General features: G+C 46.2%; 6 protein-coding genes across 6 annotated transcripts; 1 reads left to right on the top strand and 5 right to left on the bottom strand.

Annotated features, from left to right (window-relative positions):
- Window positions 1–1,136: 1,136 nt before the first annotated feature.
- On the bottom strand, window positions 1,137–2,475 carry BDV37DRAFT_242902 (uncharacterized protein). Its single transcript, XM_032081375.1, has 3 exons — window positions 1,652–2,475; window positions 1,335–1,601; window positions 1,137–1,284 (listed from the first exon to the last, which is right to left on the bottom strand). Exons 1-2 carry the CDS (start codon window positions 2,019–2,021, stop codon window positions 1,432–1,434), a joined length of 540 nt encoding a protein of 179 aa, XP_031943608.1. The 5' UTR covers window positions 2,022–2,475; the 3' UTR covers window positions 1,137–1,284; window positions 1,335–1,431.
- Window positions 2,476–2,836: 361 nt separating this feature from the next.
- On the bottom strand, window positions 2,837–3,376 carry BDV37DRAFT_280884 (Rieske (2Fe-2S) protein; the record flags this gene model as incomplete). The annotated part of the gene is made up of 2 exons (XM_032086688.1): window positions 2,837–3,091; window positions 3,140–3,376. The coding sequence occupies 2 exons, from the start codon at window positions 3,374–3,376 to the stop codon at window positions 2,837–2,839; spliced, it is 492 nt and encodes a 163-aa protein (XP_031943607.1).
- Window positions 3,377–4,138: 762 nt separating this feature from the next.
- On the bottom strand, window positions 4,139–6,047 carry BDV37DRAFT_242897 (metal-dependent hydrolase family protein). The gene has a single exon (XM_032081374.1). The coding sequence runs from the start codon at window positions 5,871–5,873 to the stop codon at window positions 4,797–4,799; it is 1,077 nt and encodes a 358-aa protein (XP_031943606.1). The 5' UTR covers window positions 5,874–6,047; the 3' UTR covers window positions 4,139–4,796.
- Window positions 6,048–8,490: 2,443 nt separating this feature from the next.
- BDV37DRAFT_269933 (kinase-like domain-containing protein) lies at window positions 8,491–10,143 on the bottom strand (the record flags this gene model as incomplete). Its single annotated transcript, XM_032084462.1, has 4 exons — window positions 8,491–9,296; window positions 9,352–9,541; window positions 9,572–9,729; window positions 9,783–10,143. 4 exons carry the CDS (start codon window positions 10,141–10,143, stop codon window positions 8,491–8,493), a joined length of 1,515 nt encoding a protein of 504 aa, XP_031943605.1.
- Window positions 10,144–11,490: 1,347 nt separating this feature from the next.
- BDV37DRAFT_269932 (uncharacterized protein) lies at window positions 11,491–12,711 on the bottom strand (the record flags this gene model as incomplete). The annotated part of the gene is made up of 2 exons (XM_032084461.1): window positions 11,491–11,740; window positions 11,804–12,711. The coding sequence occupies 2 exons, from the start codon at window positions 12,709–12,711 to the stop codon at window positions 11,491–11,493; spliced, it is 1,158 nt and encodes a 385-aa protein (XP_031943604.1).
- A 574-nt stretch (window positions 12,712–13,285) lies between these two features.
- Window positions 13,286–14,524, top strand: BDV37DRAFT_62097 (uncharacterized protein). The gene is made up of 3 exons (XM_032090959.1): window positions 13,286–13,720; window positions 13,771–14,002; window positions 14,071–14,524. The coding sequence occupies exons 1-3, from the start codon at window positions 13,329–13,331 to the stop codon at window positions 14,254–14,256; spliced, it is 810 nt and encodes a 269-aa protein (XP_031943603.1). The 5' UTR covers window positions 13,286–13,328; the 3' UTR covers window positions 14,257–14,524.
- The last annotated feature ends 1,557 nt before the right edge of the window (window positions 14,525–16,081 follow it).

Raw genomic sequence — 16,081 nt, 5'->3', positions numbered from 1 at the left:
TTATATTGTGGTTACCACGTTTACCATTATGATGGAAATTTTCAAGCTACGGATCACAGTCAAGTCGACATAGTACTTTACACGGACTATAGTCTATCATGAACTGCAATTCTTTTGTAAATAGAGTCATGTCGCGACAGTACTGTCCATAGTGCGAAGAGAAGAGTGGGAATCGAACTACAAGTATATAATGCTATATATATTCTTCGAACTAACAAACTAGTACATACGACCATAGGGTGTGGAGAACAGGGCTTCCCGTCCGCTCAGCCGTACTTAAGCCACACGCCGGGAGGTTAGTAGTTGGGTGGGTGACCACCAGCGAATCCCTCCTGTTGTATGTTTTCCTTTTTTTTTTTTTGAATCCTTATTTACCCAACACCCTGCCTGAGGCACTCCATTCTGCACCGGAATGTGCCCATGGTGGCCTGCTGATGTGTGCTTCTGTGCGGATGCCTTGTTGCCATCACAACTATTCGGTCTCGGATATATTCTCTGAAGCTGCGGAATATTTAGTCACACCAAAGGACACTACATAGATATAATAGATGAACCCTTACCTCTGGATCAATGGATGCACCTGTCATATATTTGGTATATCGTTAAGTCATAGTAATTATTAGCCTGTGCATTGTACGGAGTGTGACAGCTGTTCAACATTGATGATAGTGACGCTATCTTATCAGAATTTTAGACGTGAGGAGTAAAAAAGAAAATGTCGCAGCACGCAAGGTCTATGAGGGTAGATATACCACCTTCATACAAACAGTGCAACTACTAAAAACAGAAACGATGAAGTGCGAACAATGAAAGTGTGCCTTAGGCCGTCACACGGAGTACTGTACCGTATTAGATTTATCCCATCCTTACTATAACTCTTAACGCCACTACTAGTAATGCAGCCTTCATTAATGTGACGGTGACTGGGGTGATTTCCCTTTTCAAACCTCCCACCCTGAAACACTCTATCATGAGTCTTGGAGGGATACTCAACGCATTAACACGAGTATTTGACAGTCAAGAATGCCAATACCAACGATGAAATACTTTCACATTGTGGAAAAAAGGCTGGCGACTAGCCTCATATTTCGCCCTGGATTGCTAATAAAATTATTTCGCATTGTGACATATCACATCAAAAATCAAGCCTCTTTCACTGACGGAGCCAATCGACCGTAGCAGAGTCTGCAAAAGCCTCATAGAACTCATGTTCCTCTATCCACTCCACCGCATCAGTATAAGTAGCATGTTTCGAATAAAACTCGGTTCAAATAGTATTAAAATCTTGCATTCATTAGCTGTGACTAAAGACCTGATATAGACATTCAACATACCACTCAAGGTTACTGGGCACGACGGTTGGAGGGAGAAATTAGATAACTCCTCATGAAATAGAACCAACTCCTCAGGTATGGCAGTGCCTAGGATATATTAGATAGTAGTGTGATTGGATGTAGTGAATCTACCTTTTGGAATATGAATGACCTGCGGTTCTACAGGAGAGTGCCCAGCTTCCAGCTCTTCATCATAGAGGTCATAGTCCTGACGAAGTATTTCCTGCATTGACAATGTGTTTGGCCTAAAGACTGGGCCGTGCAAATCTATTATGAGTAGTTAGCACCTCACAATCAATAAAATGGATCGTCCTTACAAGGGAATAACTTCGACATCCCAGGATAGACAAGACCATCCTTAGATACAGGTACACCGTCTCGGGGAAATCTGCCATTCTGTGCATTACAGTCAAATAGTGCCGAACCGCGTTGTAACTGAAACCGATACATCGTGCAAGGAAAGCTCGAGTGGACGGAAAGCAGGGAAAGGTCTCGCCGACCAAGCCTAGTACCAAGACCACGAGAAGGGAAGCGAAACACGATCTTTTGCGTCAACATCATGGATGAATTATTTAAACTTGTGCTGATAGATGTGTGGGCAGTATGGGCGGTATGCTGGAGCTTAACAGGAATCACAATGAAGATGTCAAATTTCCTCCCTTTGTAGGAGTATAGCCACAGAACCATCTTTATGCCTTACTGCCTGAGGCACAAGGCCAAAAATTGCCAGCCTACCGAACTGGCGTATATAATACACCCTATAAATAGCAGTTATGAACCTGGATGCTGGACCTTTGCGGCGTGGAGATATGCGGGTGTACAGCTACGACAAAGGGTAATGGATAAGTGAAATCTCGCGGTCATATTATCCACATCATCTCAAACTCTCTATGCAGCCTGTTTGTGCAAAGATTAAATCACATTGGCTTTGCTACACAGACTGCGACGTGTTGAGCTCTCTGAACTTCTGCAACAAATGCCCTGCTTCAGTATGCATGATTACCTTCAACCATCCTATATCGTTGGGGTCGATGGTGAACGTCTTCATGCCTATTCACCTGAAAGCCGATTTCTCCGGACTGACCAACACAGCACTGCTACATGTGGTCGCACACCAGAAAAAAGGCGCCAGCTGCCCCCGGCCAGCGAACGACTAGCACACATGCTTGTACAAATATCATAATCACAACCTGGAACCATATCGGGATACAAGGCTAGTGACCTGTGCAAAGTAGCCTTCACAATCAGACACGCGTCAAGTATTCGCACAAGGAGGAGCCGCAGCTGCTTCTCACTATGATGGAATATAACGTCGCATTCCATATTGGAATTTCCTGTGGAGCAAGGAATGCGACATGACCTACACCATCGTCTCACTTCTTGGAGACGCCGGTGTTACTCTGCGGCACGGGACCTATCGAGGCCGATTCGGGTCGGGAGTCGAATTTCTCGTACCCAGTTCTTGAAGATAAACAGCCATTAAAGAGAATCAAGTTGCCAGCTTAGCCGATTCGCTGCTTCCGCCTCACCCAAACCTCCTGGTCGGGGCCATCGGAAGACTCGTCCTTTGTATGGGGTTCACGCAGTTGCACTTCCCATATTTTAAGCTTGTAGTTACCACGATCACCCTGTCCAGAAAAGAGATCAAAGGACCAGCCATGCTTGGTACATGTGACCCCAGCACTGAGGGTGATGCCAAAGTCTTCAATATCAAAGAGGGTGCCCTGTGAAAGTGGGAATGACGAGTGAGGGCATTGCTGGAAGGGGTCAGTTTAAGATAAAGATTATGTGCTCGTCTCACTTACATGGTCAATGGCATGAACCTTGCCTTTGTATTTGAACACAAGCACCTGTTCCTTCAAATCTCCTGGGAGATCAATGTCTGCTTCGACCGGAGGGCCGACATTTGTCTTGGGGATGTTGAAGGCTTTGCAACTGGGGGCAATCCGAGAGCAGTCTTTGTCCAAGTCAAGGTCGGGAAATTCGGAAACAAGGCCAACCCGGTGCCAGGTTGCTTGAGACCGCTGTATGAAGGGGTTCATTGCGGGTCTAGTAAACGGAGGCTCTCTTGTTGTGTTCGCGAGTCGCGACATCGGAAAGCGCAAGCTTGGCTGATTGTTATCGGAAAAGAGAACAGTGTGCACGTGATAGGTTATGCCGTGCATAACGTCGAGCACCATCGCGAAATCCCATGGTTGATAAGCGTTTAGACACGGCATTATCGGGGTTATAATATTACCCGGGTCATATCTGCCTCATTGCCTCGGCCCGGAAAACTAGAGAACTACTTACGGAGTAGCGAGACCCATCAGCCCACCACAGATATCCTGACGAAACACTGAAGTGAAGGTAAAAATAGAAACCACGGTAAATAAGACGGAGCACCACTCTTATGGATAGAACACTGCATGAACATAGTTTTCGAGCTAGCGCATGTCATAAGATAAACTCTAGCTGCGTGGGGATCCACATTTACAATAGACTTTAAACATAAAGCAGCCGGGCGACCGTTGTATGCATGAAGTATGTACATAGTAGGATTTTACTGACGAATATTGCTGTAGACGCATGGACTGTCCCCATTACAACCTCAATATATTGAATTCCGTAGAGTAGCCACTAGTTCCCATTTAAAGACTACAGCCACATATTCGCTTGGCTCTCAACGCAGCCGTGAACAATTCAATTAACTATGGCAAAGGTATAAGGTAAGTACAGGGTAATAAGCGTAAATTGATATCGTTTAAGACGAGGCACAGGAACATGTCCATGCGAAGAGTATTGATGGTCCATCGCGGCCCTCCGGAACACCTCGTACTTCTGATCCTGCTAGTCCATATAAGAATACAACACCACCTCTACACCGCGATTTGTTCTGTGATTACTCGTAGATACCTCTGCATCTGGGCCATCGCCACCATGGGAGATGGGAGATTCAGCACTTGCTGTGTCGAAGTGGGGTTTGCTTGAACTCGGGTTCCTCCGCTTTACTTGACACCCCTCACTTTGCTGACTATATCCTCCTGGCTCGTCAAATTATCTAAATCTTGATCCTTCACAAGGTTCAAGAACCGAAGAGAGATTCCTTGTGCCTGAAGAAGGCTACCGATTTTGGCGACCCGCTGACAAGTATCCTCCAGTGGATAGATGCGATTACCATTTTGCATCGAACTGCTGTCAATTGGCCCGCACTATCAGCTTCAGATCAAAGTATCTACAAGAAGGGAGAAAATCATGATAGTGAACAGGAAAACGCAAGAGAGAATGCTTGGTTTTAAGAGAGTAAGAATGCCATTTAGTGTTAGCAGCTACCAGTGTGTTTGGATGGCATGGACTGGAGCTCAACCTGGCGACAGAACATATGGAGGGGCTGCGACCGACAAGGCAAACCCCAGCACTGAAGTCTTAACCGACAGAGATAACTTCATCAACCGCCTATCCGAATTTCCTGACACCGATCCATTACGCATAGACAGCTTGGGAGGGCACAACGTGCTTATGGATATGACCATTAATAACAATTGCATGCAGCTTTTCCTGTTTCTGCAAGATGTCCAGATCGGACAAAGGGTCACCATCCACCAGGATCACATCCGCATAGTATCCTGGTGCCACCTTGCCTAATGCGTTCGGGTAGCCCATCATCTCCCCTCCCAACGCAGTGGCAGCAATAATACTCTCCATTGGAGTATACCCAAATAAATCCACAAGATGTTTCAGATCTCTAGCATACGTCCCATGCGGAGCCCAAGCAAAGCCATAGTCACCGCCGGGCATGACACGAATTCCCCGCCGGCGCATCTCTTGCATCGCCTTGCAGGCTGTGTCCACCTCATACTTCAAACCTTTCTTTGCTGCGTCTTCGGCAGTCATACCGTACGGAGTTGCCTCGCCAGTGCATGTGGTATAGAAGAAGTTCAGAGCTGGAGCAACCCAAACGTGCTCCTTCCTTTGCTCTAGCATGTCCATTCCTTCTTCGTCGATGAAACTGGCGTGATAGATAACGTCAACCCCAGCTTGGAGGGCAAACTTGACCGACTGAGCACTTCTCGCGTGTGCACAGACACGTTTGCCCCGGTTATGGGCCTCGTCTACTGCCGCTACTGTTTCTTCCAGAGTGAAATACGTTTCCGTACTGGGCATTGTGGGGTGGATATCATCGCCACTCATGCTCAGCTTGATGTTGTCCGCCCCGAGCATAATAAACTCCCGAACCTGCTTCCGCATCTCGTACGGTCCGTCTGCATATCGCGAGATACCGGGTACAATTGCTCCTCCAGTGGTTGTAATCTCCGGTGCGTTCGCCAGGGTACGTGGACCTGGAATCATACCGGACTTTATGGCACCTTTGATGGCGATATCGAGCCGAGGTTGAGCTGATGCTGCGCCAAAGCACATCGTATATCCGCAGTCGAGGTAGGTCTTGGCCGACTGAGCTGTCGATAGGACATGTTCTTCGAGTGGTGCGCTGGTAAGCCCGTCCAAAGTAGGTGAATTATTAAAGCTTAGATGGGTATGGGCATCCATTAACCCAGACATTAGCGTTTTCTTGCCTTCGCCGTCGATCACCAACGCACCGCGGGCGGCTGAGTCGCTGACATCGCCCACGGCGGCGATACGTTCTCCTTCGATTAATACGTTTCCTTCGTAAGGAGCCCGGCCGGTGGAATCTAAAATGCGGACATTGTTGAACAGGATCTTGGACGGATCGCCCGGTCGGTGGTTGTCAATGGTGATATCGGCTGGCGTAGGCCGGTAAGGTTGGTCAACCACAATGGACCCCATGGTTATAAGATATTTTGTCTGACAGAGAACTGGAAACCGTGTTCTCAGCAAGTAGGCTGGGTGGGATCTAATATTTAATTGTCAAATTGAATTTTGATTACACATCGTTGCAGCGATCAGGCGGGGCTGCATTTAGTTGCATTGACCGACGTCGCGAATCGTGCGTGAGGATTACCTGGACAACGCAAGAAGTTCTCCACAGCGCCTGTCACTGCATGTGATATGATATTAAACCGGGTTGTAAAATTGATCCTCGGGCTATACCTTTTAAATCTCCCATTCGTTGTGTTCCGCGCCATGCTGATGGTTACTTTGCTGAGCTTAGCTGGGGCTCGGGGGCTTTAACTCTATTCTGCCTTCTTAGAACTGCCCCAAAATTGAGGGATCGGCATCAAGAATCAGTAAAACTTGGTCTCTATATTACTCTCACTGCGTCTCTCTTGGACCCCGCATATGTTTGGCACCAAAGCTATATTTTGCCTGGAGTCATGTGGATTCTGGGAGGTCGGCTGGCAGGTCACGTCGCTTAATCGTCTCGTTACTTTGGGGGAGTACGATATAGAGAGCGATAATAATGTTCAAAACTTCAATGCATTCTGCTCTAGAAGGGTTTGCTGCTGTGATACAATTCAAGAAGTTATCTCCCCCCCCTGAAGCGCAATATCACTAAGCTATAGGTACCCGAATTACTACTAATTATCGATATACCTCTTCATATCCTCTTTGTCTAATACTTATCTTCGGCCTTTCTTATTTCCTCTATTCCAGATATCAATGATCATGTCTCTACAAATTGTCTTCGAGATTAGGTTCTCGGCTATTAGAACCTGTTCCGCGACGCTTCACAATGGCAACTGCGGTATACTGGTCAGGTTAAACTAATTATCATTGCCAACCGACGGGACAGCAAGCGTCAGCGCAACATGGATCAGGTAATAGAGCAGTTTAAACACTCGCTTAGAGAGATCATATTCGAGTCGTTGTAGCTGTTACGTGTACTACGTGCCCAGTACACATTATGAAACCAGGGTTCGGGATATGCAGATAATGCTGAACCTTGGGTTTCACCAACAGAAAGTTCATGCGCCGATTTATCTGGACCAATGCTGTGTTTGTGTACTAAATAAATATTCAAAAAAATATAAAAACATACAACAGGAGGGATTCGCTGGTGGTCACCCACCCAACTACTAACCTCCCGGCGTGTGGCTTAAACGCGGCCAGAAGTCGGGTGGCTGCCGCCCGGGTGAGCTAGCGGGTGAGCCGCTTTTACGGTCGCGCGACCTCTGGTGAGCTTGGGTGAGTGCACAATAGATGGGGTGAGCCGCTCACCCTCTTGCTCACCCATCACCCAGTTGAAAACTCTAATACCCACTATTTGTTTTTACAAGATTGGATATTGGCTACTTGATTAGAGCTTCAAACGCCTGGCGCTCTTGGCAGCTAGCATAGCCAATGAAAAACTTGGAGTAAATTGCTGCCTACATACGTAATATATTAGCATGAGTTACCAGGCTTCGGGATTCGGAAATAGTATTGTCCATTATGACAAACAATGCAAACAATGGAACTTTTGTCTCTTGATTAACTAGTTATCTAGCCCTGAAGGGCGGGTGGGCCTGCTGATCTAAGAGACGGCTAGTTCTTGGGCTAGAGGATGTGCTCATGAGGAAGAATATTTATCCGATAAACGTAGCTGACACATCACATGGCATCTACCCGCCCCGCATACTATTCTCGATCAAAGTGAGTAAATACACTTATATAGCCCACTCATAAAGCTGATGGCCAGCCAAAGCTCCCCAGACTATAAGGCCCTTTTTTTAAGGGAATTAGAGCTGAGGAGACAAGTACGGGAACAGGAGAATCACGAACCAGGCAAACGACATTTGGAGAACTTATCCAATTCTGCCACAATCTTTTCTCGCGCCGCTTAAGTGCCGAAGATCCGTCTCGCTCAACCACGGGGAAGATACCACCGCCAACTGGGAAATGCTGTCCGGTACGTCTTCTCCCTTGGGCAGAATGTGCAGCCAAGCAACAAGACGTCTACCGCTCTGTTTGCAACTATCTACAACCGCCCGAGGAGGCTGCGGCACGGCTTTTCCCGCCGCGTCTTGAGCTTGACATCTGACTGGTATGTCAATGTGAATCTGGATCCACTTTAATTCCTCTACAGGAGCTGAGCTCCTAAGAGTCACCAGTTTGTGAGATGTTACTTCAATTTACCTGGCCAGGTCATCACAATCCTGACCTGGATAAATGAATATGACATTGACACTTTTGACAGAGAAACAGGGATAAAGTCAGTAGTTGCAGTTGTTGAAACTAGACTCTATTTATCCTAATCAATATCAAACGGCCAGATTGATCAAAGGGTTTCCTCGTCTTTCACAGGCTCATCCTCATCCAGTTCTTGATTTGTTAAAACGGCCCGTAACATCCCAGTGAATATCTCCTTATGAGCCGATTCCGTTACTTCCCACTCCTCAGGAGGCACCCATCCATCGGACGCTGTATTGAGCAGGGTTGAGAGGTCCCGTCTTAGGCCCTGTGCTGCCTCGAAAAGTTTGTATTCCTTCTCATGATCTACTAAGTCCTTTGGCGTTGGTAGAGGGTACGGACACTGGCCTACAAGTCCGAGTTCCTTCCAACGTCGAGCTGTTTCAATCATATCGTGGCGCAGTGCCACTGCCCCGTCCTTCCAAGTCCTGTAGCTATAACGAAAAGGCCGGAAGAGAGTTTCGTCTATCAGCCGAGGACCAGAGAGAATGGGTGTAAGGAACTGAGAAGAGACTTCAAACGCTTCAGCATAAATGCTATCCCCTGTTTCAATAGGTGTAGCAAAATCTGGTATCTCGTCGGAATACCAGAAAGCTGGCTCAATACTTGTCGCCTGCCAGTCGATAATGCCCGTAATGGTGGCAGGGTCGTCTTCCGAGACAAATATATTCCTTTTATGTAGGTCTGGGTGGAACAGCAATGGTATGGCAGCTTCTGCAATTCGATGATCAGTAGACATTTGCTTCAGCATAGCTCGAGCGCCTTCTAACAGAGACCGGTGTATTCTGGTTGAACCATGATAAAAAGGTTTGTTATCGATGTTAGAGTTGACTGGAGGGAGTCTTGAGAGACCTGCGTCAATGAGACCATCACAAAATTCACCAATATTGCCCCCTGAGTCTTTTGTTAGCGCCACTGTTCAAATAAATAAGATATTCAAACTACTTACAGGGTCCTTGGTTAGGCTTCACACTATGATAATATCTCTGCTCACCAACAGAACAATCCCAATACCGAGTTCCACAGTGTGCTCCAATGCAAAACTCTTTATCCAAGGGATACATACCACCAAAACCAGGAGGATTAGCGAAGTACAGACTCCCGAAGGCTGGAAACCGTAGGTCAACCAACTCTTTCATCTTTCAATAGATCGCATCTATGCACTTGACCCGCTGGTCACCGGCCATTTCAGGCCATTTCTGATGCAGCTGCACGCCTGTAGCATGTTCCATAATAATGTATTCGCTACCAATAGTATTATTGGCATTTGTAGCATCGTTGCTCCAGTCAAGAATCGCGGGAATGGGAATACTAGTCTTGGATTGTACTAAAACAAGTGTGTAAGTATTGAAAGTGTATGTTTTGTTGGCTTATACTCACGGTATTTTATAGTAGCGACTTCCGAGGCCGTAGTTAGTTTCGCTGGTCCAGCAAGAGCAAATGGAAGTCTCGCCACAACCTGCCTGGCATCGTTTAATGTAAAAACGAACACCCGGTTAAATCCTCCTTCAAGTTTCTTGCAGTTTATGATGGTGTCTGCGCCGGGAGAGACATCAAGGACTTTCTGGCAGAGTGCATTGAAGTCGAATTTAATGTAGCGAGCGGCACGTTCTGACTTGTCCTGCCGCAACCACCGGCCGCTAGAATAAGAATGAGGATCAAAACAAATAAATTTATCGGAATAAATATGGTCACGATTCTGTGGGAACGGACATTCGTCGGATGCTGAAGTTGAGACCATTGTAGAGGCTTTCAGGAGCTGAGCGCAAGAAGGTAGAAACGGAAAGATGTGATTCTTTGACCTGGCCATAACGCGGGTACAAATACGCTTATGGCTGGGAGCCAATGTAGCCCACAGGCCTCGGCTCATTATGTAGGTGCACGTCGTACTGCCTGTCTAGAGGAAGGTGATAGCCCTCTGCGCAGTGTTGACTTAATGATATTATGTGGCAGTGGAGCAAAATGGTCGAGTGAGGTTGCGTCGGATGATCATCTCCGCCAACATTCCCTGGCCAATGAGAACGCTAATAGATACCCCATTAAGCGCTAGTTCTCCACATTTGCTAGGACAAGCCTGAAAGTTTTACGCATTATTAGGTAATTAATAGCGCTTGGTTGCCAAGACGTCTAAAGCAACAATAGAAGTAAAGTTACAGATTCACTACGTCTCGGTTCAGTGGGTAGGCAATACAATCATCATCCCAACATAATAAATTTGGCTCATCATATATTTATCTAGTATCTTGAACATATCGAATTGCGTGACAAGTAAAAGAAACGAAAAATGAGTTCACCGCATGCAGAACAGGAATTCAAGCAGCTATAAATCCCAGATAGTTGCAGGTTACATTATTTAGTTATTTTGATAGGGCAAGTATATCAGTATAAGAAGTTTTTCGCGGTCTTTGAGAACGTCGCTCGGGTGTAGGTGAGTTTGGCTGGAGGGATAGTCCAGCTTCATCTGCTGTCTCGGTTGAAGTTATTTGAGTGTCCTTATCATTGTCTGGCTCGTTAAGCAGACCCGACGAATACCACTAGGAGGGATTTCGCCTAATGAGAAACGCAAGCTAGAGTTCTGCCTCTGGGAGAAGAGTCCAAACAGGCGTCTTAACTGTTTTGAGCGTGAAAAGCGACGCATGATACATGGATTATGATATGGCTGTGTCATGCTCGGAAATTAATGCTCGAACATGACTATTTGGTTGTGTTGCGTTGCTATGAACTTGATGGTTCCCTCTGGAAGTACTACCCTCAAATCAACAGACAGTACGCCGAAAAATAGGGCGGAAAATAAAGGCATCGGTTAATGTTAAAAACAATTTCTTTTAAGAGGTTCTTCGAGGGCTGGACAGTCGCAGCCCATGACCTTGGAGGTCCAGAGCAGGAGACCAAGTTCAAAAAAAAAAAAAAAAAAAAAAAAAAAAAAAAAAAAAAAAAAAAAAAAAAAAAAAAAAAAAAAAAAGAAAAAAGAAAGAAAGAAATAAATAAAAAAGAGCAAAGAGAATGAGAAAGAACCCAACACATTGTTCCAAGCCCTGCAACACATTCAAGGTGCATCAGGAATCAATCTACTACTACAAATATCCATCTAATCAGATGAAGATGCTTCAGCCTTCTGCACCTCATCTTCAGCGTAGAGTGTGAGTGCAAGCAGAATTGGGCCCAGTTTCTTCATGTCCGCGGCATTGTCAGTATTCCAAGGGCCATATTGATGCATGGTTAAGAATGACGGGTGTTCGTCATTGGCCGGCTTCTTTCGGAGATAAGACACATAACCGTTGTCGTATTCTGCAATAGTGATGAAAATCTCATGCCGATTTTGGGAAACGTGAACTCGCCTTAAATCCTATCAGTAAAAAAACGAAGAAAAAAGAGAGAGAGAACGGAGGGAAAAAACCAACAGCTTGTCCAAATTAGCATTAATGTCAATTTTGATCCAGCTGGCCATCTGTGACCCCTCTTGCACTTGGATCCGGCTTTGATTAATGAGCGCTCTGATAATAGGTTTAACCTCGATCAGGGCATAAGGATTTCCCTTGCCGTCATCAAGATACCCATCAGTCCTGGATTCAAACCTGGCTTCCTCAAATTGGGGAACAAAGGCTTTTCTGTGCAGGGTCCAGTCACAACGTTTGATCATGGGAAAGTGAATCGTAAGAGAATTCAGAAACACGACAAGAGCAGTGTTTACAATTTGCTCATCCTTGGTAGGGGGAAACATCAACTTCTGGAGATCTTCAGGAACCAGGGCAGCTGGTGTTGGGGGTGGCAGCAGCGGGTCTGCCACAACAGAATCATCATCAGACGAATCCTCACTAATTGGCATCTGGGATATCGGTGTGAGACTCTTGGATGGCGTCTCGTCAACTTGGAGGTTTCTAAATTCTTCCTCCAGATTTCTCCTTGTGTAGCTGCGGGTGCGCTTGGCAACTGGGGTATCAAAGCTGTCCGGTCGCATACACTTCCCATTGTTGGCCGCTTTGACTTGATAATGTCGGGCAATTGCAAAGCTGCCCTCTGGATTTTCTCCGTTTACGATGCTACTGCAATAGCTCGCCCAGGATTGAGATTTATTGAGAAGTATTGTGGCCTGGGTATGATATGGCTCCAGGACTGGTGGCAAGCTGGACAGTCGATTTCCGAGATGTAGTTTCCAGAGAACACGCAGGAGCAAAAATTGCTTGAAGTCCATTTTGGAAGCCGACGCAAGCTCAGCCGTATGCACTGTCTTGCCAACAAGACCGTGTGCCTTAACAGCATCTTGCCAGGTACTGTAATCGACAGGCAACTTGGAAGGTACATCAGCCATCTTAGAGAATATGAGTTCCTGTTGTTTACAGGTCAATGAGTAACAATAAAGACCAGGGCGTATGGTTCCGCAAATGTGAAAGCTGAGATAAAAAGAAGAGTCCAATGCCAGATGCTGGATAGCTGGCGCCTTTCTGTGGAAAAATACATCTGAATCTACTGGCAGGAGAATTGGGTACATAGAGAATATAAGAGCGGAAACCAGTCTACCCAGCTAAATGTGGAGGGAGGACTGCAGCTCGTCGCATTAGAAGAGCTTGACTGTCCTCCGGGATTCGCCCATGCAGTCCATGCGCGCAGTGCGCACATCTCTGGGATATTCCAGCGATTCTTGGGAAAGAGCCACATCGGCTTGGGTGGGGCAACAGTTGCTCTTTCATCTTCATGACCTGCGCACGGATACCCTTAAGGAAAACTAGCGGGAAATACGCCGCTGGGGAACTCCGGGGAAAATAGGTGGTTGGTGGACCGGCGTCGCCCAGCAACAAATGACCGTCACCGCCCTGGACGCCGGCGGCAAAACAAATCCATTCGCTTTAAAGGATTGATCATCCCATCCCCCTTTGACAACTTATTGGTGGTTCATATTTTCCATCTCCTTCGCCTACGGAGCTCACAATGTCTATCCCTGAATGTCCTAAGCGTACGGAAATGCGCAAGTCCTTGCGTAGCCTTGAGAGGCACATCACAGGGCTTAAACCGGACCATCAAATTAGAATGATTTCAGCTGAGATCGATCAAATTCGATTCCTGCCCATGGTCTTGGATGAAAATTCTAAAGATAGACCTGCTTATTTTACCTCCTTGGATGGGTCTTTCCTGCTGACGCCGGACGGCAAATATGACCAGGAGTACAGTATGGAGTATGATACCTATGATTCGATTCCAGCAGAATGCAGAGATCCAAAGACTTGCGCACGAGCAATCGAAATCTACTGGTCTACATATATCTCCCGCTATTCCTTCAGCAACAAGCCCCCAGGTGGCGAAGTTGTATGGTCTCCCGTCAGGTAGGATAATTTACCCTTTTTCCCGCATTCATGATTCTGACGCTGTCAAGAATGCATCGTGTTTATAAGGAAAGGGACCTTTATCGATTCGAGTACCCAGAGTTTGGAATCAACGATATCGAACAGGTCACAGAAGGGCCTTATGCACATATTAAGACTACTTTATACAACAACCTAAGCGCCAATGATGACCACATTCTTCAAGGTGAACTGCTTCCCATTTTACGTCTGATGTTAGCCCATCTGAGAAGGGCACGGTTCATCGACCATATGGTTGTGCCGGTAAGTATTCAATGTCTTACTCTTACAACCAAAAAAAGTAAAACCTCATGTCTAACCTGCGGCTTTAGGTGATGGCGTTTTCCTTCATGGGGCCTCAGCATGCTCGCGTCATCGAAGCCTACATGGAAGGGCATACAGTCGTGGTGCGACCGACCAGACTGTACGATCTCCGCACTAAGGATACGGCCGCCTTCAAGACGTTTGCCCAGTGGTATTTCGGAAAACCACGCGCCCCAACCGGATCTTCTCAGTAGGTTGACCGTTACACTGCTAAGCACCTTTTTGTTTTTTATTTTTTGGGTTTGGTCTACGGCGCGCTGGAGGTGTTAAAAATTGGAACAGGCAAGATTGGCGTCTTATTTACGATTCTGATACAATTGATTGGAAGGATACATGAGCAGGTTTTTGATTCTCTAAATTATGTCGTACAAGTACTTGCCTCAATGTACAGTGCCTTCAAGATACTCGAAAACTGCGGTCCATGGCGTGTTCACATCGGAACAACGACTAAGCTCAGGAGAGAGCCTGTAATTCACTACATAGTTGTCCATCTTCATTAGCAAAATCTAGGCTAGATATGAATTTGGTAGTACAACACCCGGACCGTTCGACTTACATGCTATGCTTAAGAGAGTCACGGATGGGAACCTGCAGAACTGTAAGAATAGGTTGCCCTCATAGCTGCAACGCTCGAGGGTATACGTAAAGGATCTAAAGGACAAGATGTGGAATAATTGCATCTCATTTTGTTTTTCTACTTGGCGGGTTTCGGGTCGGGGTTCGAAACCGCGAGGTCCAAACGACCCAATTTCCGATCAGGTGACTAGAGGGTAAAGAGTCGATAACGATTAAAGATGTGGATCCTGCAAATATAATCTACATGATCAGTACTAGAAATAATATCATCAGTTTTTGCCTAGCCATCGATATGATTTAGTATGCCAGAGTTCCGATATCATCCAATGTCAGGTGACTGCTCGCCCATCTCTTTTGGGCAGCAACATACTAACCCCAAACCGTAGGCGGTCAGGCTGTACACAAACTTCAAAATGCTGCGGATTATTGCCCCTCGGGCCCCTCATTTCAGTCATAACTGAATCTTTCTCAGTCGAAACTTCTGCGTACACTCGAAACGAGTTGACATTAGTACCTCCGGAAACTCCCAAAGTTCACAGACTTTCGGTATATGTCGCTAATTTTCGCGCTATCCAGATGTCAAATTCACTGTCTCCACGGGCTTCCGAATATCTCGAATCGATCGCAAAATGGTTCACCACAGCTGAAGTCGAGGCGGTAAACCAAAACATGTCCAGATGCATAGATAAGCACCGCTTCAACATTTTAAAACCATTATTGAAAGAGTTAAACCTCGAGGAAGCGGTATTTCACCATCCCATACACGTATGTAGCATAATTCGCTTATACACCATAGGGATTTACGCTATGGAGGGTATCAGGAAATATCCTCATAAAAAAAAACAAGGGGCTTGATAACCTTTTTTTCCCACTTAGTATCGACAAGAATGGCATTGTAGTGGGAGATACGACCCTAATGCCATATGATTTCATGCGATTGACTCTGGAACAACCGTGGAGTGGGGATTTGGACTTCTTACTTGTTGTCATACCTGAAGAAAAGAAGACTTGAGGCCAGTTCCATACGCTTTGCATAAATATTGTGTTGATATCAACATTATAAGCATCATTCTTTGTATGTATTATACTCGACAGACAGCCTGGGAAGTTGATTGTTTTCGCTGTATAATTCACTGAAGGCCTTCATTATGGACACTAGCTACAGCGGATCAACAGGGGGGGTTGACGAATGGACTGCAATATTTTGAGGGGAACAATGCTGCGCTTCAACAATAGATGGATCTATCAAGGTGTTTGACCCTATTGTTTGGAACAGTTGATCAGGTATTGAACTCGACAGGTAATCCAAGAAATTGGCAGGATCGAGGGCAAGAGAGTCAACAGACGCTGTACCGGGCAGATAATCCAAGAAGCTGGCAGGGTCAAGGGGAAGAGACTGGGCAGGGGCTGTACTGGGCAGATAATCCAAGAAGCTGGCAGGGT

The sequence above is a fragment of the Aspergillus pseudonomiae genome, assembly GCF_009193645.1.
Source record: "Aspergillus pseudonomiae strain CBS 119388 unplaced genomic scaffold BDV37scaffold_17, whole genome shotgun sequence".
Lineage (NCBI taxonomy): Eukaryota > Fungi > Ascomycota > Eurotiomycetes > Eurotiales > Aspergillaceae > Aspergillus > Aspergillus pseudonomiae.
This window is presented reverse-complemented; position numbering and strand designations above follow the sequence as displayed.

Bases quoted from the DNA above. Each gene is read 5' to 3' on its own strand.
- BDV37DRAFT_242897 (XM_032081374.1), bottom strand. From the start codon at position 5,873: ATGTCTGGGTTAATGGATGCCCATACCCATCTAAGCTTTAATAATTCA.
- BDV37DRAFT_62097 (XM_032090959.1), top strand. From the start codon at position 13,329: ATGTCTATCCCTGAATGTCCTAAGCGTACGGAAATGCGCAAGTCCTTG. The intron at 13,721-13,770 runs GTAGGATAATTT...GACGCTGTCAAG, and splicing joins GTTGTATGGTCTCCCGTCAG to AATGCATCGTGTTTATAAGG. The intron at 14,003-14,070 runs GTAAGTATTCAA...CTGCGGCTTTAG, and splicing joins TCGACCATATGGTTGTGCCG to GTGATGGCGTTTTCCTTCAT.
- BDV37DRAFT_242902 (XM_032081375.1), bottom strand. From the start codon at position 2,021: ATGGTTCTGTGGCTATACTCCTACAAAGGGAGGAAATTTGACATCTTC. The intron at 1,602-1,651 runs GTAAGGACGATC...TACTCATAATAG, and splicing joins GATGTCGAAGTTATTCCCTT to ATTTGCACGGCCCAGTCTTT.